The 25,699-nt window shown below is 43.0% G+C and overlaps 1 protein-coding gene across 4 annotated transcripts in view; it reads right to left on the bottom strand.

The window, feature by feature from the left end:
- mctp1a (multiple C2 domains, transmembrane 1a) overlaps nt 1-25,699 on the bottom strand; it is a 599,923-nt gene that overhangs the window by 277,933 nt on the left and 296,291 nt on the right. For all 4 annotated transcript variants that reach the window (XM_078214774.1, XM_078214777.1, XM_078214776.1 and 1 more), the window contains one exon: nt 6,449-6,635. In XM_078214774.1, coding sequence (XP_078070900.1) covers nt 6,449-6,635 — 187 coding nt within the window. The remainder of the gene's footprint in view (nt 1-6,448; nt 6,636-25,699) is intronic.

Genomic DNA, 25,699 nt, shown 5'->3' with positions numbered 1-25,699 from the left:
TCGTAGAGGGCAGGGGACAGACCGTGCAAAGGTCCATTAGCCTTGGGCGGGGTTCTCTGGTTTTGGGGCGAGTGCGGCCGGAGAATCCCACCCCACATCTGGAGTACTGTGTACAGTTCCGGTCTCCATACCTCAGGAAGTATGTACTTGTCTTAGAAGGGTTGTAATGATTCACTTTCACACATTTCATTAACGAATATTTTGGGCCAGATTTTACAGCCTCGCTGATCCCGAAACCGTAAAATCCTTCCTGAGTTGAACGGACCTCTCCATGTTCCACCTGTTGCCCGCTCCGATTCCTGTGGCGGATGGGGTGGTATAATTCCGGCCAAAATGTATTTATTAATAGGAATTGTACAGCAGGCTTATGGCTGCAGCTAGCTCCCAAAAAATGTCTCTTGCTTAAGAGGACTCCAGCCCCTGGGGTGTTTCTCCACTCTAAGTCCCAATTGGTCCCCCAGGCCAGGTGACCCTTAATCTGCTGTATTGCCCTTAAAGGGACAATCACTACAAGGGTGGCAACGTAAATTGGCCAGGTTGATTCCTATGAAAAGTGGATTTTCCCCTGAGGAGACAATGGGTAGAATGGGTCTAAACTGTTTGGAGTTCAATGCATGAGAGATGATCTCATTGAAAGATATAAGATTCTGAGAGGATGTTAAAGTGCTGAAAGGCTGTTTCACCCAGCTAGAGAGTCTCATGCAATGTGCGAGTCTCAGGATAAGATGATAACTATTTCAGACTGAGGTAAAGAAAAAAATCTTCATTTAGAGGCTGTGGATGTTCAGTCAATGAGTATATTCTACGCTAAGATTGATATATTTTTGGATTCTAAGGAAACCAAAGGGATCTGGCATGAAAATGGAGTTGAAGTTGAAGATCAGCAATGACTGTAGTCAATGGGAAAGCAGGCTCCAGAGACCATATTGCAAACTCTTGCTCCTATTTTTTATTTTCTTACTAGCACAGTTATTTGTAATTACTTCAATGAGGCCCATTGGGTTGGACCCTTGGAGTATGAGCTGCCTGATTGAGGTCGTAATTACCTGCCCAATCAGGGAGCCTCACCTGTATATAAATATGGAAGTGTCAGATCTACTGGCATTCGGATTCTGACTGTGTACGTGTGGCACTCTTGGAGTGGAATTGAGTTTGTAAATAAAAGGGAATCTGGTGAAGGGAAACCAGCCTCTGAAAACTTATTTCATTATTTGAAAGATCAAATGCTGATTCAGGTAACGCACTAGGGGCAGTATTTAACGGAGGCTCTTGGGATCTCAAGTGCCCGCTGGAAGGTTGGCAAGAGTCCAGCCTGTCCACTTTCAGGGAATGGCCATTAAGTTAATTTCAACTCAGACACGTAACTGGACAGTGGTGGGCTTCTTCAGAGTCAAAGACCCCAGGGAAGGAAGTCCTGCCTGACGGACACTGCCAGAAAATCAGAGGCCAGCAGCCCTATTCAACTACAACACGACTGAGGAGGTAGTGGTGGTTGCCAATATGACATGCACCCAAAGCCTAGAATCATTGCTGGATCCCAGATCACAGGCGAATGATGGCTGGAGAGATGTCATGAGGTGGGAGTCACAGGGCTTGGGATCAGTAGTAAGAGGAAGGGGTTGCTCTCAGCAGGCTCTCTGCTTCCCATTGCTAGGTCCCCTGATCAAATACCGATCAACCACTGGACACCACAAGAATTGCTGCAGGCGAGCCCCTCCACTTGCCACTGGGTTAGTACCACTGGTGGTGGCATTAACTGATGGTGGGTTGGGGAGGCCATTCCTGCCATGGACGTTTTCAAAATTGTATTCACTGTGGACAGTGCTGTCCAGGTCAGCACATATTGCCCATGCCTTATTTCCCTTGAGATGTGGCGGTGAGTAATCCATGTGGTGCAGGAACACCCAGAGTGCTGTTAGGAAAGGAGTTCCAGGATTTTGACTCCTTTCCTACAATGAAGGAATAGTGATATAATTCCAAGTCACAATGGTGTGAAACGTGGAGAGGAGCTTGCAGCTGTTCTAGGTGGTAACAATCGCAGGTTTGGAAGGTGCAGTCGAAGAAACCTTGGTGAGTTGTTGCGGTACATCTTATAAATGGCATAGACTTAGATGGCATCAGGATGACATGGTGGCACACTGGTTTGCATTACTGCCTCACAACGCCAGGGACCCAGGTTCGATTCCAGGCTTGGGTCACTGTGTTGAGTTTGCACGTTCTCCCTGTGTCTGCATGGGTTTCCTCTGGGTGCTCCAGCTTCTTCCCACAGTCCGAAAGACATGCTGGTTAGGTGCATTGGCCATGCTAAATTCTCCCTCAGTGTACCTGAACAGGCACCAGAGTGTGGCGACTAGGGGATTTTCACAGTAACTTCATTGCGGTGTTAATGTAAGCCGACTTGTAACACTAATAAATTTTTTTAAAGACTGCTGCTATTGTGCATCAATGGTGGAGGAAGTAAATGCCGAATGTGATGGATAGGGTGCCAATCAAGTGGGCTGCTTTGTCCTGGATGATGTCAAGCTTCATGCCTGGATGAGTCCAGTTCCAACAACACTCAAGATGCTTATCCATCACACTCCTGACTTGTGTCTTGTAGTTGGTGGACAGATTATGAGGAGTCAGGAAGTGAGTTACTCTCAATAGAATTCCCAGCCACTGACTGGCTTTATAGCTATGATGTGGAGATGCTGGCATTGGACTGGGGTAAGCACACCAGGTTAAAGTCCAACAGGTTTATTTGGTAGCACAAGCTTTCGCAGTGTCGCTCCTTCTTCAGATGAGCTCACTGAAGAAGAAGCTGCTTTGACAAAGGGTCGTCTGGATTCGAAACGTCAGCTCCTTTCTCTCCTTACAGATGCTGCCAGACCTACAGAGATTTTCCAGCATTTTCTCTTTTGGTTTCAGATTCCAGCATCCGCAGTAATTTGCTTTTATGATAATAGTTGGGGGATTCATTTATGGTAATGCCATTGAATGTCAAGGAGAGATGGTTCGATTCGCTCTTGGGTGGTCTGAAAGATATTTGCTGCTTAATAGCCCAAACTGCAATGCACTTAATCGGGGTGATGACAGAATGGTGCTGGAATCCCTCCCACCTGATTAAATGCCCCACCATCAACTCGCCAAAGGGGGAGGGCTTTAAATTCTGCCCTAAAATATGCTTTACTAAAGTTAAGACTGAAAATTCCAACAATTAACTGCCATCATCATAACAGCAATTAGGTGGCTTGAGCAAAAACAACAAACATTGGTTCTTGACATCCTATTGCAGTCGAGGTGTGAAGGAAAATGTATTCATCAACTGGACTACTTTATAAAGTGACTGTTTTTTTGCTTTTTAAAATTGACAATTTCTGAGCTGACAAGATCTCTCCAGCTGGTCACATGCTGGCTTCCAGAAGTTTCAAAGTTAATGAAGGCTAACACCTCAAATGTCTGGAATGTAACACTCCTTGGAAAGCATAAACATTCCAGCCAAGCTGACACAATAGTCTGGCAGACGGTAGGTCTACTCCAGCCAGCTACGAACAAAGACAGCCTTTTGCAGATCCCATTTTCCAATAATGGTGCTAATGGCCGAGACAGTGACTGTTTTAACACAATGGTTTCAACAAGAGGACCTTGTTTAACAACACAAAACCAATATCACATGACCGAGACTTGGGCTTCCTTTAATTATGCAGTCTTTGATTTGATTTGATTTATTATTGTCACACGTATTAGTATACAGTGAAAAGTATTGTTTTTTGCACACTGTACAGACAAAGCATAAGGAAGGAAAGGAGAGGGTGCAGAATGTAGTGTTGCAGTCACAGCTAGGGTGTAGAGAGAGATCAAAGATGTGTGAGTGAGGGTGATTGGCCATGCTAAATTGACCCTAATGTCAGGGGATTAGCAGGGTAAATACGTGGGGTTACGGGGATAGGGCCTGGGTGGGATTATGGTCAATGCAGACTCAATAAGTGAATGGTCTACTTCTGCACTGTAGGAATTTTATGATTCTATGAGGTAGGTGCATTCAAAAGTCTGATTGCAGCAGGGAAGAAGCTGTTCTTGAGTCAGTTGGTACGTGACCTTCGACTTTTGTATCTTTTTCCAATGGAAGAAGATGAAAAAGAGTATCCAGGGTGTATGGGGTCCTTGATTATGCTGGCTACTTTTCTGAGGCAGCAGGAAGTGTAGACAGAGTCAATGGATGGGAGGCTGGTTTACATGATGGACTGGGCTTCGTTCACGACCCTTTGTAGTTTCTTGTGGTCTTGGATGGAGCAGGAGACATACCAAGCTGTGATACAACCAGAAAGAATGCTTCCTATGGGGCATTTGTAAAGGTTGGTGAGCATTGTAGTGGACATGCCAAACCTCCTTAGCCTCCTGAGAATGTAGAGCTGTTGGTGGGCTTTCTTACCTTTAGAACATAGAACATAGAACATTACAGCGCAGTACAGGCCCTTCGGTCTTCGATGTTGCGCCGACCAGTGGAACCAATCTAAAGCCCCTCTAAATCTACACTATTCCAATATCATCCATATGTTTATCCAATAACCATTTGAATGCTCTTAATGTTGACGAGTCCACTACTGCTGCAGGCAAGGCATTCCACGCCCTTACTACTCTCTGAGTAAAGAACCTACCTCTAACATCTGTCCTATATCTCTCACCCCTCAATTTAAAGCTATGTCCCCTCGTGCTAGCCATCACCATCCGAGGAAAAAGGCTCTCACTATCCACCCTATCTAATCCTCTGATCATCTTGTATGCCTCTATTAAATCACCTCTTAACCTTCTTCTCTCTAACGAAAACAACCTTAAGCCCCTCAGCCTTTCCTCATACGATTTTCCCACCGTACCAGGCAACACCCTGGTAAATCTCCTCTGCACCCTTTCCAACACTTCCACATCTTTCCTATAATACGGCGACCAGAACTGTACGCAATATTCCAAATGCGGCCGCACCAGAGTTTTGTACAGTTGCAGCATGACCTCCTGGCTCCGAAACTCAATCCCTCTACCAATAAAAGCTAACACACCGTACGCCTTCTTAACAACCCTATCAACCTGGGTGCCAACTTTCAGGGATCTATGCACATGGACACCCAGATCCCTCTGTTCATCCACACTACCAAGTATCTTACCATTAGCCCAGTACTCTGTATTCCTGTTACTCCTTCCAAAGTGAATCACCTCACACTTTTCCGCATTAAACTCCATTTGCCACCTCTCAGCCCAGCTCTGCAGCTTATCTATGTCCCTCTGTTACCTGCCACTTCCCTCCGCACTGTCTACAACTCCACCGACTTTAGTGTCATCCGCAAATTTACTAATCCATCCTTCCACGCCCTCATCCAGGTCATTAATAAAAATGACAAACAGCAGTGGCCCCAAAACAGATCCTTGCGGTACACCACTAGTAACTTTAGTGTCAGCATGGAGGGACCAGGACAGGTTGTTGGTGATCTGGACACCTAAATACTTGAAGCTCTCCACCATTTCTACTTTGTCCCTGTTGATGTAGATGAGGACCTTATGAATTGGACCTTATGGATTGTTATGGCTGTGCCTCCAAACAGTAGACAGGCAAGCAGCCTGTGCTGTCTACCATCTTACCATCGGACTGGTGGCAACAGAAATAACTCTGCTCAAAGACTGCAAACTGTTGGAACATTGGAACTGGTGCTTCCCAGACTAACTCTCCCATCACGGAAGTCTCGCTCTAGAAAGATGGATCACCGTGAAATCAGTCAGTCTTCCCTTGGAAGAAACCTTCAATTAGACTTCTGATTCTGGACACATATAAAACCCTAACTTGTTTGTGGTTGTGCATGTGTGTGTGTGTGTGTGTGAAAATAAACCAACCCATTTTAATTTCATTTTACCTTGAGCTTGCTGTGTAAGTTATTCATAGAGAGTTGGAACCCTCCAAATTTAAGGATTGGTGAATCAAAATCAAAGCACCTTTCTGTTTATGGATGGGTAGAAAGCGGAGAAATCAAGCTTATATAAATTAATCCCCTCCTGTCCCTAACAGGGCTGGACCAGCCTCTTAATATAAATAGTTTAAAACTGTTGTTGAAGGTATTTCGGGTTCTGCTAACTTCCCACCAGATTTTATCCACAGGATCTTCAATTTTACTTTTAAAATTTTAATAAAAAATACATCCACAGTTTAGTGAGAGTTTGATGGTTGGTACAGAGCTGTGCAAATATTTATAGGTTGGCTGCACCTTCTTTAAGACCACTGATTGTATTTTATCTTAGAAGTTCAGCAATATTTAAAATAAAAACTGATTTTCTCTACAAGAACCTGATTTGGGCTTCAATCTTCATCCTCCAATGATTCGTCTCAAATTTGTTTACTCATAATAGCTTAAAAATCCAGATATTTAAAATGATAATAAAAATTGATTTTAATGACTATTCAAAATATTAGACTAATAATACATACATATCTTGATGTTATGTTTCTGCATTCTTCCTCATTGTCCAATGTGCTGAAAGACAGATCAGAGATACTGACTGGAGCAGATGCTGTTAGAGTGACCAGAAGTACTATATGGCCTTTTCCTTCTGACAGGTGGATGTCAAGTTTGTGTGTATGTTCCTTAGAAAGGCCTGATAAGTCAATTTGACACCTGCAACAAAAAAGGAAATAGGATCAATCAATTACCTGCCTGTAGAATTTGGCTAATGGAAAATAAAGATACTTCAGGTCAACTCTTATATTAAATATTTTATATCCAATTTTGCTGTCTGAAAAACTGGTGACCTGCCATTAAAAGTCTGGCAAGGACTTTGTGCCTCCATTTTCCCACCCCAATCAACCTGAAGGCAGGCCTGTAAGTGATCACCCAGCATTCTGACCAAAACAGGCAAGGGCCAGTACATGTCACCCGTCAGTTATAGGATCCAGCTGCAGTGTTCCAAGGGGGGAATGGGTCACTTGTGTATGGTGCATTTCAGTCCTATTTCGCCAGACTTTGAATGCCAAACTGACCACTGGAAGACTCTCCCAAAATGTTAAGCTTTTAAAGATTTTTCTGTGTTCTGGACCAGCTTTTTCAGGTTACACTAAACTCCCTGGTCCACAGCTGGTCCATTCCCAAGCCATTTACATGGCATCTGCTTCTACCCACAAAAGGTTTACCTGTCAGCCAGATGGAAGGAGCAGCTGGCTAATTTTCCTGAACAGAAAATGGGTGAAGTTCAGCACAGTGATTTTTTGATGCCTTTAATTTGGCAACAAGAGGTTAATGGGGTCCAAACAATGTTGATGGGGTCTGAAACTGAAAGTGGTTCAGGCCTTCCTACTATTGCTTTAGAGTGGATGTCACAGGCATATTGCTGACACTGCGCCCAGTGATACACAATATGAATATACGTCCCTTTATTTTTTTAAATGAATTCTCAGGATCCTAATATCATTGGCAAGGTCTGCAATTATTGCCCATCTCTAATTGGCCTTGAGCAGGTTTTGATGAGCTGCCTTCTTAAACTACTGCATCCCATATGGTGTGGGTACTTTCACAGTGCTATAAGGTAGAGAGTGCCAGGATTTTGACTGAGCAATGATAAAGTAACAGTAATTTATCTGCAAGTCCATGTGGTATGTTGCTTGGAGAATTTACAGGAGGTGGTGTGACCCTATGCCCTTGTTCAAATTCTAGGTGGTAGAGCTCACAGGTTTGGAAGGTGGTGTTGAAGAGTTTTTGATGAGTTACTGCAATGCACCTGATAAACGGCATACACTGCTGCCATTGTGCACTGCTAGTGAATGTCTAAAGTGGAAGATGGGGTGCCAAGCAAGCAGGCTTCTTTGTTCTGGACTGTACAATGATCAGCAAACATCCTCATTTTTAGCCTTATTTTGGAAGGGAGTTCAATGATGAAGCAGCTGAAGATCATTGGGTTTAGAACACTACTCTGAGGAACTCCTGTACTGGAACTACAATGATTCACCTCCAACAACTACAACCATCTTCCTTTTTGCTAGGTATGACTCAGTAGAGAGGTTTGTCTCCGACTCCAATTCAGTTTAATTTTGCCAGGGCTCCTTGATTCCAAACTCAGCCAACTGCTGCCTTGAAGTCCAGGGCAATCAGTTTCACCTAACCCTTGGAATTTAGCTTTTTTGACTGCGTTTGGACCAAATGGGATGAAGCAGCAGTATAATATGAAGGGTACCATTCTTAGCAGTGTAGAGGATCAGAAGGACCTTGGGGTCCGGGTCCATAGGACTCTTAAATCGGCCTCGCAGGTGGAGGATGCGGTCAAGAAGGCGTACGGCGTACTAGCCTTCATTAATCGAGGGATTGAGTTTAGGAGTCGGGAGATAATGCTGCAGCTTTATAGGACCCTGGTTAGACCCCACTTGGAGTACTGCGCGCAGTTCTGGTCACCTCATTACAGGAAAGATGTTGAAGCCATTGAAAGGGTGCAGAGGAGATTTACAAGGATGTTGCCTGGATTGGGGGGCATGCCTTATGAGGATAGGTTGAGGGAGCTTGGTCTCTTCTCCCTGGAGAGACGAAGGATGAGAGGTGACCTGATAGAGGTTTACAAGATGTTGAGAGGTCTGGATAGGGTAGACTCTCAGAGGCTATTTCCAAGGGCTGAAATGGTTGCTACGAGAGGACACAGGTTTAAGGTGCTGGGGGGTAGGTACAGAGGAGATGTCAGGGGTAAGTTTTTCACTCAGAGGGTGGTGGGTGAGTGGAATCGGCTGACGTCGGTGGTGGTGGAGGCAAACTCGTTGGGGTCTTTTAAGAGACTTCTGGATGAGTACATGGGATTTAATGGGATTGAGGGCTATAGATAGGCCTAGAGGTAGGGATATGATCGGCGCAACTTGTGGGCCGAAGGGCCTGTTTGTGCTGTGGCTTTCTATGTTCTATGTTCTAAAGTCTGGAGCAGGCTAGCCCTGGCATAACCCAATCTGTGCTTCAGCGAACAGGTTGTTGCACTTGATAGCACTGTCGATGACACCTCCCATCACTTTGCTGATGATTGAGAGTAGGTTTTTCGGTGTAATTTTTTTTAGGAGAGGAATTTAATCATAGAAACAGGAGGAGGCTATTTGGTCATTGTGTCTGTGCCAGCCAAAAAAAGCAATGCAGCCTAATCTCACTTTTCAGTTCTTGGTCTCTACTTTTGTAGTTCACAGTACTTCAAGTGCGTGTCCAAGTATTATTTAAATGCAATAAGAGATTCTGTCTTTACCATTATAATCCCTGCATCACTATTATTAAGTTGGCACAAACATATTCCAGCCATTTCTGCAAAACCTGAAAAAAGCTAAACGCAGGGTATACTGAGGGCAGGAGAGGGTTGGGGATGGAGGAAGCAGGGATTGTGTGTGGCTGGACCTTGCCAAGAATATTACCTATTATTTCCTTGTTAACTCCAAAGTAACTCTGCCTGGGTATGAATTCCATTGAGGACGTTGTCAACCCAAGGCACAGTCCTGGACTATCTTCAAAAGCATGCCAATTTACTCCCTTACAAGCACAATAGAACATTATCTACCATTTTCTTCAACAATATCTGAGCCTCAGGGTTCCTCATTGAAGTAGTTGGGAGCAGTCAGGCTTCTGTCAATACATTAGGGGACATGGTGGTTTAGTGGTAGTGTTACTGGACTAGAGTCCAGAGATCTGGTGAGGACACGGCAGCTGGTGGAAGTTAAATTCAATTAATAAAATCTTAATAATTAAAGCTAGTATCAGTGATTGTTGTGAAAACCCATCTGGTTCATTTTAGGGAAGGAAATCTGTCATCATTACCTGGACTGGCTTACATGTGATTCCAGATCCACAGCAACGTGGCTGACTCTTAACTGCCCTCTGAGATGGCCTAGCAGCAACTCAGGTCAAGCGCAATAGGGATGGGCAACAAATGCTGGCCTTGCAAGCGATGCTCACATTTCTCTCCACAATTTATAATTGGGTCTGTGTTGCAGACCATGGGAGTGTAGGTGCCCCACCCTCTTACACTTCTGCTGATGGGGTAAGCCATTGAGAGATTGGGCCTTTGGAGACAAAGAGGATGGAAATCACAACAAATAAATGGGGGATGGCTTTGAATTTTTTAGTTTGTGCACTATGTTTCGGGCTTCATGACAAGACAAATTTAAAAGGAGTGCTCATTATTAGCTTCAAATGGCTCCATGTTTCCGAAGACACTGAGAACTGACACACATGCACATAGACATCTTGCATCTGCTATAGTTGCATCCTGTTTAAGCAGCTACTGATCTCTATCCCATGTGTGAAATGTTTTCTGTTGTACAGCATTGGTAAATTTAGATACAAGTTGCAGGACACCCAATACTATTTCTGAATTTGAGCAATTCCTACATAATAATGGTTGAAGAATTGCTTGTGGTACTCAGGGTTTTGAACAATGTACTGACAAATACATAAGGTTATTTTAGAAGAAATAATGCCCTGTGAGGAAATGTTGATTGGTCCAGTGGCCCTAAACTTATGTGAGACTTCAGGTACACTCCTGTTCCAAGTCAGATGGGGAAGTTCAGGTTCCAAGTCAGATGGGGAAGTTGTGGAAGAGCAGTGAATTTGGCCAGCGGGATATGTCCGGCATCAGCCTGCGCTGCCATTTTTGTGGTTCTTGCTTGGGTTGTCACATAACTATGTGATGATGCAATGACATCTAGCATCACATGGTGGGAGCGTGCCAGATTTCCCCAGCACTCCGGGCAGAGTACAAGTGTTTTCTTACAGCTGCAGTTAGACAAATAAACTGCTACTACAGTCCTTGTTGCAGTCAGTGTTACAGTAAACCACAGAAAATCATATGGTGTCAGGGCTGGCAGCATGGCGCGAGGACTTCAAACTATTGACCCATTAATCTTCGATGAAAACGTGGCAGATAACTGGGAGTAGTTTAAACAGGAGTGGTTCATATTCTGTAGTGTAGCATTTTACAAGAAACCAAAAAAGGTACAGGCATACGCTTAGTTTAATGGGTCCTGAGCAGTCGCAAAATATTGAACATTTATCTTCCAATCCGATGACAAGAAAGGTGAACCTGAGACAATTTGGCAAAAATTCAAAGCCATATACCTCCCGGTTAAGGACCTCATCCTCGATTGCCATACTTTTCATTCCACCAACCAAAAAACACGAGTCTACTCAATCTTAAGTTGTCACTTTGAAACTTTTTGCGACAAAATTGCATTTTTGCTGCGGGTCCAAGCAACAACAATCCTTTTCTGTTAACAGCAACATGTTTCCTAATCGATCTCCAAGGACTAGGTACATTAGTAAGATCGATAAATTACAATTCAACCCAAGTAGCACGGTCACGGAACCAGCAGCAACATCATCAACACCAACATCGACATAATTTTGGAGAAGTAGAATTACTTTGGAAAAGGGCAAGATCTTCATTACCCTACATGTTCTCTCTAGTAACACCAGGCGTAGAGTTAAGACCAATACCAGGATGAAATGTATTGTATTATCTAGCAAAAATCTTTGGGAGATGGACCCAGATGCGGTACTGGATCCCAGCTAGCAGTCTGATCTCGTGGCCTATGGTGGCCAGATAATCACTCTTGAGGGTGTCACTATCTTTCATGGGCACAAGGAAACTTTGATTTCCACATTGTGATTTGGAGTGTAAAGCCACTGCTAGGATTTCAATATAGCAGCACGCTACGGATCATTCAACTTGGCCCAGAAGTGCATGCCTCACAAACTTCAAGCCCCTGAGATGATAATGTACAGCGATGTTTTTGACTGTTGGTCATTGGCAAACTGCCAGTCGTATATCACATGCGATTAAATGACTTGGTTCCACCGGCAGTTTGTGGTCCAAGAAGAGTATTAGTGGCCTTGAGGCAACAAGTCATTGGTGAGCTGCATCGCATGACAGCATTGGATGTAATTACCCCAGTCGAGTAGGCCATGGAATGGATCTCAGTAATGAAAGCTGCAGTAAAAAAGGATAGCAAGATCATGGCATCAAAGAACAAAGAACAAAGAACAATACAGCACAGGAACAGGCCCTTCGGCCCTCCAAGCCCGCGCCGCTCCCCGGTCCAGGATTGAATCCTGAATCCAGGATCCCCGCCCAATTTTCCAGCCTATCTACATACCAATATCCTATCCACCGAGCTGTCCCTCACAGCTACGATGCTTTGTTCATTACAACCTATTAACTCACCCCCACCCCCCTATTCCAGACCATGTGATCCCCAGGGAGAGGCGAAAACCCAGAGTGAAAAACCCCAGGGCCAATATGGGGAAAAAAAAAATCTGGGAAATTCCTCTCCGACCCCCTGAGGCGATCGAAACGAGTCCAGGAGATCACAATGGCCCTGATCGGAAAATGCTTCCCAACCCTAGTCATTTCCACTTCCATGAACACCATATGAATTCCCTGCCCCCGAGACAGGTTCCCAACTATCCACAGTCTCGCTCTGTACTGGCACCAGCAAGATGATCATAGAATGAAGCCTTGAAACGAGAAACAAGGAACAATTAGCCCGCGCCGCTCCCTGGTCCAAACTAGACCACTCTTTTGTATCCCTCCATTCCCACTCCGGTCATATAGCTGTCTAGATAAGTCTTAAACGTTCCCAGTGTGTCCGCCTCCACCACCTTGCCCGGCAACACATTCCAGGCCCCCACGACCCTCTGTGTGAAATATGTCCTTCTGATATCTGTGTTAAACCTCCCCCCCTTCAAAGAACAAAGAACAAAGAACAGTACAGCACAGGAAACAGGCTTTCGGCCCTCCAAGCCTGTGCCGCTCCTTGGTCCAACTAGACCAATCGTTTGTATCCCTCCATTCCCAGGCTGCTCATGTGACTATCCAGGTAAGTCTTAAACGATGTCAGCGTGCCTGCCTCCACCACCCTACTTGGCAGCGCATTCCAGGCCCCCACCACCCTCTGTGTAAAAAACGTCCCTCTGATGTCTGAGTTATACTTCGCCCCTCTCAGCTTGAGCCCGTGACCCCTCGTGATCGTCACCTCCGACCTGGGAAAAAGCTTCCCACTGTTCACCCTATCTATACCCTTCATAATCTTAGCCTGTTCTGTCTGGAGCTGTTCTGTCTGGAGACAATACACATCTCTTTAACCTGTGTTTATTGTTCCCTCCACCCACATTATCTGTACCTTTAAGACCTGGCTGGCTGTAGAGATTTGCATTCTAATTAGTATTCTGTAACTTGATTTCTGTGTCTCTGTGCACTGTTGGAGAACAGATATCCACTCCATCTGACGAAGGGGCAGCGCTCCGAAAGCTTATGGTATTTGCTACCAAATAAACCTGTTGGACTTTAACCTGGTGTTGTGAGACTTCTTACTGTACATTCATATCTCCAGTAGGGAGATACCTTTTTCTGTGAATGCAGTACAATATCTCCACCGGCAGTGAGGTCTTCCAGTGAGGCATGGAGCAAATCTTTGCAGATCAACCGTGTGGGATCATAGTTACTATGATGCTAGTTTGGGGTTGTACTATACAGGAACATGATGTGCATCTTCGCCATGTCCTGGGCAAAGTCTGGGCTCTCCAATAGAAGTGCAACTCTGCAAAATGCAAATTCAGGGTAAATCAGGTTTGATATGTGGCCACTTACGTCACAGCTGATAGTGTGAAACCTGATCCAAACAAGACATATAACCAATAACATATAACCAATGGCTATTCCTGTGGATAAGCACTTCCTCAGCGTTTTCTGGGCATGACAAACTATCTCTCCAAACTCATTCTGTGTCATAGTGAGCTCACTGGACCACTTCACCAACTTCTCCTCCAGGATGTCAAACAATGCCAGCAAGAACACTACACAGCATCTTTCAACAGGTTCAAATGAGCATTAACACCCCCACTGATAATACAATATTTTGTATTTCAGGTGCCTGTCCTTATCTCAGCAAATGCCTCCCGGTATTAAAGATAAAGTTAAAATTAAAGTTAATTTATTAGTCACAAGTAAGGCTTACATTAACACTGCAATGAAGTTACTGTGAAATTCCCCCACTCGCCAAATTCCAGTGCCTATTCGAGTCAATGCACCTAACCAGCACATCTTTCAGACTGTGGGAGGAAATCGGAGCACCCGCAGGAAACCCATGCAGACATGGGGGGGAATGTGCAAACTCTGCACAGACAGTGACCCAAGCTGGGAATCGAACCTGGGTCCCTGGCGCTGTGGGGCAGCAGTGCTAACCACTGTGCCACCATGTGCAGAATGTGTACAAAATGGCCTATGCCTCAAGGGCACTCACTGACACTAAGTTTCATCATGCACAAATTGAGAAGGAACTTCTTGCCTTAGTTTTCATGTCAGGAATTTCACAATTTTGTATATGGTCATTTTATACATAGAGTCATAGAGTAATACAGCATGGAAACAGATCCTTCGGCACAACAGGTCCATGCCAACCATTGTGCCCCCCCAGCTAGTCTCAATTGCCAGCGTTTGGCCCATATCCCTCTAATCCTTTCCCTTCCATGTACTTTCCAAATGCTTTTAGAAATGTTGCTATTGAACCTGCCTCAACCACTTTCTCTGGCAGCTCATTCCATATGCGCATCACACTCTGCATGAAGAAGTTGCCCGTCATAATGTCCCAACTCCTATACCCAATCCCCTGATGATAAAGGCCAGTGTGCTAATCACCTTCTTTACCACTCTCTCTACTTGTGACGCCACTTTCAATGAACTATGTACTTGTACTCCATGGTCCCTCTGTTCCTTAACACTCCCCAGGGTCCTACCATTCACTGTATAAGTCCTACTTGTATAAGTCCTGTAAGACTTTCCAAATGTCCATTAAATCTTTCCCCTCTCACCTTAAACCAAGCCATCTGGTTTTCAATTCCTCTATCCTGGGAAAAAGACTATGTGTGTTCATCCTATCTATGCCCCTCATGATTTTATAGACCTCAATAAAGTCACCCCTCATTCTCCTGTGTTCCAAGGAATAAAGCCCTAGCCTGGCCAACCACTCCCTATAACTCAGGCCCACTAGTCCTGGCAACATCCTCATAAATCTTCTTTGCACTCTTTCCAGTTTATAAATGTCTTTCCTATAACATTGGAAACAGGGTGATCAAAACTACACAATACTCCAAGTGCAGCCTCACCAATGACTGTAACATAATTTCACGAATCCTATACTCAATCCCCTGATGATGAAGGCCAGTGTGCCAAATACCTTCTTTACCACTCTGTCTACCTGTGACATCGCTTTCAACGAACTATGTAATTGTAGTCCTAGGTCCCTTTGTTCCTTAACACTCCCCAGGGCCCTACCATTCGCTGTATAAGTCTTACCTTTATAAGTCCGATAAGACTTTCCAAAATGCAACACCTCACACTTACCTGTATTGAAGATGAGAGATCACATGACACCAGGTTATAGCTCAACAGGTTTATCTGAAACCACAAGCTTTCAGTGCACAGCTCCTTCGTCAGGTGAATTGAATTTATCTGTATCGGAATCCATTTGCCAATCCTCAGCCCAATTCCATAACTGATCAAGATCCCCCTATAATTTTTGATATTCTTCACTATCAACGATACCTCCTAATCCGCAAACTTACCAACCATGCCTTGAACATTCACATCCAAACCACTCATATAAATGATGAATAACAAGGGTCCCAGCACCGTCCCCCTGAAGCAGACCACTAGTCACAGGCCTCCAGTCCGAGAGACAACCTTCGACCATCACCCTCTGCTTCCTACCATCGAGCCAATTGTGAATCCAATTTGCTAGCTTTCTCTGGATTCCATGCGACTCAACTTTCCAGACTAGCCTGCCATGTGGGACCTCGTTGAAGGCCTTGATAAAGTCCAAATAAATAGCATCTACTACCCTACCCTCATCCATCCTCTTGGTTACCTCTTCAAAAAACCCTAACAGATTCATCAAACATGACTTACCACACAAAACGCCATGGTTACTAGGCCTAATCAGACCTTAACTATCCAAATGTTGGTAGTTCCTGTCCATCAGATTCCCCTCCAGTAAATTACCCACCACTTATGTCAGGCTCACCAGCCTGTAATTCCCTACCTTGTCTTTGCTACCTTTCTAAAACAATGAAACATTAGCCACTGTCAGTGGAAAGAGATAAAGCAATTATCTCTGCAATTTCTTCCCTAGCCTTCCACAAGATCCAAGGATGCACTTGATAAGGTCCAGGGAATTTATCCACCTTAATGCTTTTTAAGGCTGCAAATGCCTCCTCCCTAGTAATGTGCAAGTGGCTCAAGACATCACCAATTGTTTCCTTTATTTTAGCACCATGATGTTCTCCATAGTAAACACCGAGGAGAAATATTCATTGAAAATCTCACCCATCTCCTATTAGCGAGAGCTTGCCTGAACCATCCAAAGTTAGTGATTAAATCACATTTTCAGATTGTTCATTGTGCACTTCTGGGCAATTGCTGTGCAACTGCTTATCTGTAAAGTTTGGAGGGGGATTCTGCAGGGCAGCTTTGTAGTCCCCCCCCCCCCCCACCCCCACCCCCACCCCCCCCCCTGCAAATCCAACACTGAGGAGCTGATTATAAATAGCTGGGGCCCCAGCATTGCTCCTTGTGGCATTCCACTACTCACTGCCTCTCAACTCATTGCCTCTCAACTTGAAAAAGCCTTCTTTATGCTTACTCTCTGTTTTCTATCCATTAACCAATTCTCTATCCATGCTAAAATACTACCCCAACTCCATGAGCCCTTACCTTATTAACCTTTTGTGTGGTACCTAATCAAATGCCTTTTGGAAATCCAGGTATACTACATCTATTGATTCCTATTTATCTACCCTCGTACTACATCCCCAAAAAACTCTAATATCAAAATCCAATTAGACATGCTGGGAAAATGATAACTAATTCAGAAATAAGAAGATCTGCACTGTATTAGTGCTTCAGTAGAAAATCCTGTGTGTATAACCTTTTTCAACTGAAAAATATGCTTATTTTGTATATAAGTCAATCAATTCAGATGTGAAACTGATTATACAAAAGTATAATCATTATATACAATCAGTATATTTCATTAGTGCCTCCAAACTACAATACATTGCCCACATTCAATCCTTTTGTGAATCACGTGACAATACTACTCTATAGTAGTGATGTTGAATCAGATTCTGTCTTCAATCAATGTAATTTTTGCCACTTCCAATTGTCAATAGACTACCTTTGTATTCCAAAGTTTGTAATATTATGCATTAAACAAAGAATAGATTGTTGAGGAAAACTAAAAACTGTAATTTAATCTCAATTCAGATGAGAACCATTTGAGCTTTGCTCTTATGGCCTGAATTGTCACTGAAACCTCTTGATTAAAAGTTATAGACTTATTATTCTAAATCAGTCATGATTGAATATAACAGCGTTGTTAGTATAAACCAGACTCGGGACTATTGGGTTGGCCTTGGAAATCTGTTTTCTTTTAATCACCAGCAATGCAACAAGATTGACCACATAAAGTTTGTCATAGTCATCTATTTCATGGTTCATATTCATATTTTAGAGGTGATTTTAGTTTTGGGAAGATTGAAGTTTGAAGGATAAAGTAATTAAAATGCGGGACTTTAGAAATTGCCAGGACACATCAAGTAATGGCAGTTCAAAGGGTGACCTGTGTTTGTTTAATAAGGTCAGAATAGAAGAGAGAGAAAGAGCTATAAAACGGCAGGTGGGCTCATTTAGCTAGAAAACTCAAGACAGGGTGTCTGAGCTGCATATTGTCCTGCCTTAGTTAGAGAGGTGAATTATTCCTGCAGACCTCAGGGTTAAAAGGTTTAATTTTGAAATATAAAAAATAATTAATTCAAAAATCTATCAGAAATTTCAACAAAGCTCTGTTTCCACAGAGATGAGTAATTCAGGGTGGTGCCCTGATTGGAATTCTGGGAAGTTGTGGATTTTTCCACAAGGTATTTGGGGTTGGAGCTAAAAGTACCCAAATTGGTGGGTGGGTTCAGCAGGCAGAGAAAGTAAGTCTGCTGAGAGCTGTAAACCTGAAGCAAAAATGGTTGTCAGAAAACAAGGGTACATCTGAGACGGAGGCACTAAACAGAAGTGCAGTAAAGCCCATGCTTAAACTGGAGTGTCTACAATGGTGAGGTGCTTAAGGAGTGGTGGAGATTTGTTTGCCCCAAGGAAGGACCCCAAGAAAGCTCAGAGGATAGCAGGATCACTGAAGAGGATCAAAGTAAATTTGGTTTGGTCCTAGGAAGTGAAGGAACTCTTAAGTGTCTAATAAGAAGCCAAAGAGTTTCTGGGGGAGATGTCAAAGAGAAAGGTTCAGTTAAGGAGTTCAGTTTTAAAATATAAGTGATCATGTTCATTTTTTATGTTGTAAAGTATAATTGATAACCTAAAGTAATGTTCAGTTAGCTGTGTTTGCTTTGTTTGACTTGTATAGTACTTAAATTGTTTAATCCATGGAATGTTGTGGTTTCCTTCTTACAGTACATAACGGGTATTTCAAATCCTCTTTAAATGATAACAGTCTCTGCAGGGATTGTAACAACTTCAATATCTAATTCTGAAAGATTACGCAGCTTGTACGGTGCTCTGGAAGATGTGTAACTACAGTTTCTGACCCCACGGTTTCCATATGTTCAAAGGCAATGACATATTTAGGATTAAGTCCCAAGCAATTTTTAATGGAATCAGATTCTAATGAAGATTTGATTCAATCTGTCATGTATAGAAAAAAAGTTATAACATAGCAAGTCTGAAATTACTTGCAGCATCTTTAATTTCCTATCTAACAAGAATTCAAAGATAATACATGGAAACATAATTTGATCAGCCCAAAATACAGCATAGGAATAGATATAGGATGGATAACTGGAGTAGTACTTTTGAGATTTACAAGATGTAGCCATTAAATTTTTAATAAGATATGTTCCTCATAAATTTATCATCTTTAACAAATTGTGAAATTTTCCAGTGGGTTATAGTTACATTGATGTGTTGCTACAATAGTAGCAAGTGAATGTGGCACTAAGGGTTGGATTTTAAACCTGCCAGTGGGTTTGAGGGTAGGGTGGGCACATGAAATCCAGTGGGCAGCCTTCACACTGCCTTTCGGGCTGCCTTTGCCCCCAATGCAATTTTTCAGCAGCGGTGGAGATGGCCAGCCCTCCAGTGGACCAAGTAAGGCCCTTAAGTGGAAAGTTAATGTCCATGTAAGGGCCTCATAGTGCTGCTGCCAGTCCCATGGCAAGATCTGGTAGGTTTCCATGTGCGGGCTAGTGGATGTCAAGGCGGTCCCCTGGGCCAATCAGTGGGCCTCACCAATGTGTTATCCTTCCCCAGATTCTTCATCCCATATAGCCATTCAACCCCTAACCCCGCATCCTCCTCCCCCGGGCTGGCTAGTTTGGTACCGAGTGTTAGGCTGAATCTAGTGCAGCTTGTCTCCTCAAGCCCCAAGTGCAGTACCACTCCTGTTGACACAGCCATTACTGGAGTTGATTGATTGACACCTCTCTGAGGTTGGAGTTTCTGATCCAGAAGCCCTGCCTCCAACCTATTAATGGACAATTGGCTATTAAATAGTTACAGGCAGCCAATTTTCCTCTTGGCGGGTTCCACCCTTAGCTCAGAGGGGTTTGGGGAATCCAATGCCCCATTTAATTCAGCCCCGAATTTACAATTATTTGAGGTTTTGATCTTAGCAGTGTTGTTGGTGAATTGCCATATGAATGATGGGTGCTTCTTCACAAGGAGAAGGAGAAAATAAATTAAAGTGGATATACAACTTGTGTTACTATCCTACACATTGCAACAGCCAATTATAGAGCGGCACTAGCAGCATGTTATCCAAAAAAAGGAGAGCTACTGGGAAAAACATAAAATATTGCTAAAAAGAGCAGCAAGTTGCTGAAGATTTTAGTCTTGCACTCAGCAGGACAAAAACAAGAATTCCAAATTTCAAACAATCGCAACAATTTATACTACTGGGAGAAAAGGTGCTGATTGGTTGACAAGATGATCTGGATTGACTGGGACGTTACCATGGAGAAAACAACAGGCACCCCAAGCTTCCAAGTAACTCAAAAAAGGCACAGTGCTTGAACATATTCTTTTTGCCGAGAGAATGGGCTGCTACTTTTGAATGCATGTCATTTTTCACAAATGTTACAAGCTTTACTGATTATCTTAAATTGGTCTCACATGAATGGTAAAATGACAATTAAAGGCTTGGTATCTGTGCAGCATTCATAAAAAAATGAAGAGTTCATAGCATAAATAGAAATAAATAGGTATGACCTAATGTCTATTTCAGAGATATATATGGTTGCAAGGTGACCAAGGGTGGGATTCCATGAGAAGGATGTATCATAGAATCATAGATTCTCTACAGTGCAGAAGGAGGCCATTTGGCCCATCGAGTCTGTACCGAACACAATCCCACCCAGGCCCTATTCCTCTAACCCTCGTTTACCCTGCTAATCCCCCTGACATTAGGGTCAATTTAGCATGGCCAATCAACCTAACCTGCACATCTTTGGGCTGTGGGAGGAAACCGGAGCACCCAGAGGAAACCCACACAGACACGAGGAGAAAGTGCAAACTTCACACTGACAGTGACCCGAGGCCAAAATTGAGCCCGGGTTCTTGGCACTGCGCCACCGTGCCACCCTCATCTGTGACTAACTAAGCAAGTTAAGGATAGCATCAAATTTAATGAAAAATTGTACACTGCTGCAAAGACTATTGGTAGATCAGAAGATCGGATAGATTTAAGAAACCTGCAAAGAATCATGACAACAATAATGGATGAGTATGAGAGAAAGCTAACTAGAAATATAAAAACAGATAATAAGAGTTTCTAGAAGGAATGAGAAAGGAAAAGAGTAATTTAAATGTGTATTGGTCCTTGAGAGAGTGAGCCTGGGGAATTCATAATGGGAAAGAAGAAAATGGCAGAAGCATTGAACTGATATTTTGCGCCTACCTTCACTGTAGAAAACTCAAAAAGCATCATAAGAATACTCAAAAATCATGGTGCAAAAGGGAGGGAGGAACTTTTATCACAATCACCAGGGAAATGGTATTCGGAAAAGTATTAGAACTAAAGGCTGACAAGCCATTAGATCTGGTGGTTTGCATCCTAAATTCTTAGAAGAAGTGGTTGCAGAGATAGTAAATTAATGGTTATGATTTTCCAAAATTTCCTAGATGCAGGAAAGGTCCTAGCAGATTGGGCAATCGCTATTGCAACAACTTAATTCAAAAAAGGAGGGGGACTGAAAGCAGGAAATTGTATGACAGTTAGCTTAACTTCTGACACGTAGGAAATGCTGGAATCCATTATTAAGGAGGTAACAGAAGAACATTTAGAAAATCATGAATGCAATCAGGCTGAGTCAACATGGTTTTGTGAAAGGGAAATCACTTTTGACGAATTGTGAGTTCTTTGAGGAAGTAACAAGCAAGGTGGATAAAGTGGAACCTGTGGGTATGATGTACTTGGATTTCCAAAAGACAATTAATAAGGTGCCACATCAAAGGTTACACAAAATAAGAGCTCATGGTGGTAACATATTAGTATGGATAGAAGATTGGTTAGCTAACAAGAAGAAGAGAATAGGGATAAATGGAATATAGAAACACAGAAATCGGAAGCAGGAGTAGGCCATTTGGCCCTCCAAGCCTGCTCTGCCATTCATTATGATCATGGCTAATCATCAAATTAAATATCCTGATCCCCCATATCCCTTGATCCCTTTAGCCCCAAGCACTATATCTAATTTCTTCTTGAAATCAGACGTTTTGGCTTCAACTACTTTCTGTGGTAGTGAATTCCGCACATTCATCACTCTCTGGGTGAAGAAATTTCTCCTCACCTCAGTTCTAAAAGGTTTACCCTTATCCTAAAACTATGACCCCTATTTCTGGACTCTCCCACCATTTGGAACATTCTTTCAACCCTGTTAGAATTTTATAAATTTCTATGAGATCCCCTCTCACTCTTCTAAACTCCAATGAATATCATCCTAACTGATTTAGTCTCTCCTCATATGGCAGACCTGCCATCCCAGGAATCAGCCTGGTAACCTTTCGTTGTACTCCCTCTATAGCAAGGACATTCTTCCTCAGATAAGGACATGAAAACTGCACACAATACTCCAGGGGTAGCCTCAACAATGCTCTCTCCAAATGCAGCAAAACATCCCTATTCCTTTACTCAGATCCCCTCGCTATGAAGGCCAACATATAATTTGCCTTTCTTACTGCTTGCTGCACCTGCACGCTTACTTTCAGCGACAGATGCACAAGGACACCAAGGTCTTGAGTATCCACCTCTCTCACTTTACACCCTTTCAACAATAATCTGTCTTCCTATTATTGCTATCAAAGTGGATAACCTCACATCTGCCATGCATATGCCCACTCACTCAGCCTGTCCAAATCATCCCAGCCAACCTTGTATAAGCTGCAAATTTGGAAATAATATATTTAAGTTCCTTCGTCCGAATCATTAATGTATAATATGAACAGTTGGGGACCTTGCACAGATCCCTGTAGTACCCCACTGGTCACTGCCAGCCAATTGAAAAAAGACCCATTTATACCAACTCTTTGCTTCCTATCTGCTAACCAGCTTTCTATCCATCTCAAGACATTACCTTTTTTGAGATGGCAAACTGCAATAATGGAATTACATAGGAATTGGTGCTGAGGCCACGACTCTATTAATGACTTGGATGAAGGCAATGTACGGTAGCCAATAAAGATAGGTAGGAAAGTAAGTTGTCTAGAGGACATTAAGAGTCTACAAAGTGATTTAGATAGATTAAGTGACTGGGCAAAAATTTTGCAGATGGAGTATAATGTGGGGAACTGTGAACTTGTCGTCTTTGGCAGGAAGAATAGAAAAGCAGAATACTATTTAAATGAAGAGAGACTGCAGAACTCTACAGTATAGATGGACCTGGTACATGCATCACAAAGGCCTGGGGAGGAATGTTTTCAAAAATAGGCAGAGTGGCACAGGAGGATGGAAAGACGATGAGGAAGCTGCCAACCCCAAAGGCAGCTTTCACGCCATACTGTTTGGCACATAGCTGAAAAAATAAATGGGTGGGTCCCACAACGCCATGCTAATGGGACAGACTCTGGTTTTAAAAGATCACCTTTTTAAAATGGTGCCACGATACAAGAAATTAAATTGAAAGCCACCTCAATGAAACCACCCCCCCCACCCCCCCAAAGGAACATACTCTGTCACTGCCCAGGCATAGCCCACTGGCAATTGTGCCAGAAAGCAGTGCCCAGACATGACCCTCTCCCCCAAGCCACCTTAATTCCTCTGGTGGGTTTTGCTCACCAGGTACACACTGTGGGAGGCCTGTCTTTATTCATACGGGCATGAATGGACATTCTAAACAGTGATGGTGTGAGGGGGTTGGCGGTGGGGGGGGGGGGGGGGGGGGGGGGGGGGGGGGCGAGGTTGGGTGATTACCAGGTATAAAGACCTGATAATTATAATGTCAGGATTCCTTTATGTAATTGGCAGATGGAGGGGACAATCAGTATGGCAAATCTTCCAGGCGTAAACCACGTTTTGGGACTCCAGTGGGTCTCCTGTTCCAGTGCTGATCCCATTCCCAAAAACGGAAGTGGAAAATCTCACCCTGGGATTTTGCCATGACAGAGAGGTTCTCCATCATGGCAGAAATCCTGAAATTGATCGAAATTTCTAAGATCCCATCATTGCAGCAGCCGGAAAATGCGCGATTCATAGAGGCAGCTGGCCATTTAAATCACCAGCTGCCTTCACTGAAGTGGGATTTTGGATGTATAGGAATGTAGAATTGGTTAGAACAGATGAGAGGGAGTCTAAACTTGGTGGATTCATTTGGATAGCCATGCACCCCTTTCGAGAAGTAAGACACCCCTTTGGATAGGGTCCTGATACCTACCGGAGAGGTAAGACACCCTTTGGGAGAGATAAGGCACCATCCTGTTAGTGGAAAATACCACTCACATCGTAGCAGCTTGAAACAGGTTGCTTAACCTGTTGTTCAAATTTTCTTTGGATAGTTTACCTTTCCAGAATAATTTGTGGTGGAATGGGCACTTTTCAGGTCAGAAAGTGATAGCCTTTGGCCCATTTGCAATTTTGCGTGATACACAATGAATAACAATCTAATCAGACAGCCATTATCTGGCAAGGTATTTTATTTGAACTCTATTCCTGCATCAAGCTTGCAAGATCAACAAATCAGGGTATTCAATGAGTTTGAGTTAAAATACAACAATAATCTTCCATAATACCATTGTTTCCTAATTTAGCTTTGCTGTTGCACTTTTTGGCAATTGGCCCATCCAAAAAATCTTTGCTGCGCGAACTCCCATCAAGGCACTCATCAATCCTAACATACATTGGCTCCTAGTATAGCAATGCTTTGATTTTAAAATTCTCATCCTTGTTTTCAAATCCCTCCATGGTCTTACCTCTCCCTAGCTCTGATACCTTCTTCAGTCCCAGAACCCTCTAAGATCTATATGCTAGTTGAATTCTGTCTTCTTGCATTTCCCAGTTTTTTTGATTGCTTCACCACCGGCCATTGTGCTTTCAGTTGTCTTGGTCCTGAGCTTTGAACTTCCCTCCCTAAATCTCTAATGCATCTCTACCTCTTCCTTTAAAATACTTCTTTAAACTTAACTCTCTGACTGAGCTTTTGGTTGCCTGCCCTAATATTGACATTTGTGGCTAGTGTCAATCACTCATTTGATAACAATACTGCGAAGAACTTTGGGATGTTTTATATATTAAGAGTTTTATATAAATGCATATTGTTTTTGGTGTGGTTGATGTCAGACATTGTACATACATAACACCTTCCTGGGCAACGTCTCAACTTAATGGAATTGCTGTCAAACGAAAGCAACATGCTAAATGTAGATCACAGGGATCCGATGTCTTTCTCCAACCATTACTCTTCTTACAGTGAAACAGCATGGAATCCAATGCTAATGACCCCTTGCACATTATCTCTGTTTCTAGTAACTCCTGATTGGATGTTTTCATGGCATGCTGTAACTGAATGCCACCATGGGAATTGTGGCTAGAAAATTTTAAAAAACCCTGATAGTATACAATTAGCCACCACATTTATCTGTACGATCACTCCATGCCCCATTTGTTAAATGCATCAAGTTGTAATGGAAGCCAATTATTCAAGTGGGAGGCAGTTAATTGACATATTTGTTGCTCTTAAGCGTACCCAGTTAAATTGGAAAGATAAAAGAAAACAACCAATTTCTTTCAGTGACTGGAAACAGCTAAATTTGATCCCTCTGGAGCTTTTAGCACATGATTTCCAAGAGTCTAGACAAATTTCACAGGATTTAGTTGTCCTTTTCACCAAAAATATTCAAAAAGACAGGCTTGGATTTCTTCGATGAATGATTCGTGACTTACTGTAATGAATCCATCTGCTCTGCTCTACTAGAAACAGGTTGTGAAAGGGACGGTGTGGAAAACTGATTTTAAAATGTAAGCCTTTACAATAAGAATTAGCAAAGATTGTTCAATGTTTCTTTCAATTTCTGTGAATTCTTAAAGTCTTGAGAAAATGAAGATAAAACAGAAGAATTTTGGCACATATTTAGCCTTAATCCAATTGTATTTTTAACAAGGCAACTGCCACAATACTGAGATAATGACAAA

Source organism: Mustelus asterias, chromosome 6 (genome assembly GCF_964213995.1).
Source record: "Mustelus asterias chromosome 6, sMusAst1.hap1.1, whole genome shotgun sequence".
NCBI lineage: Eukaryota > Metazoa > Chordata > Chondrichthyes > Carcharhiniformes > Triakidae > Mustelus > Mustelus asterias.
The sequence above is the reverse complement of the archived record's forward strand: the minus strand, read 5'-3'. Positions and strand labels throughout refer to the sequence as shown.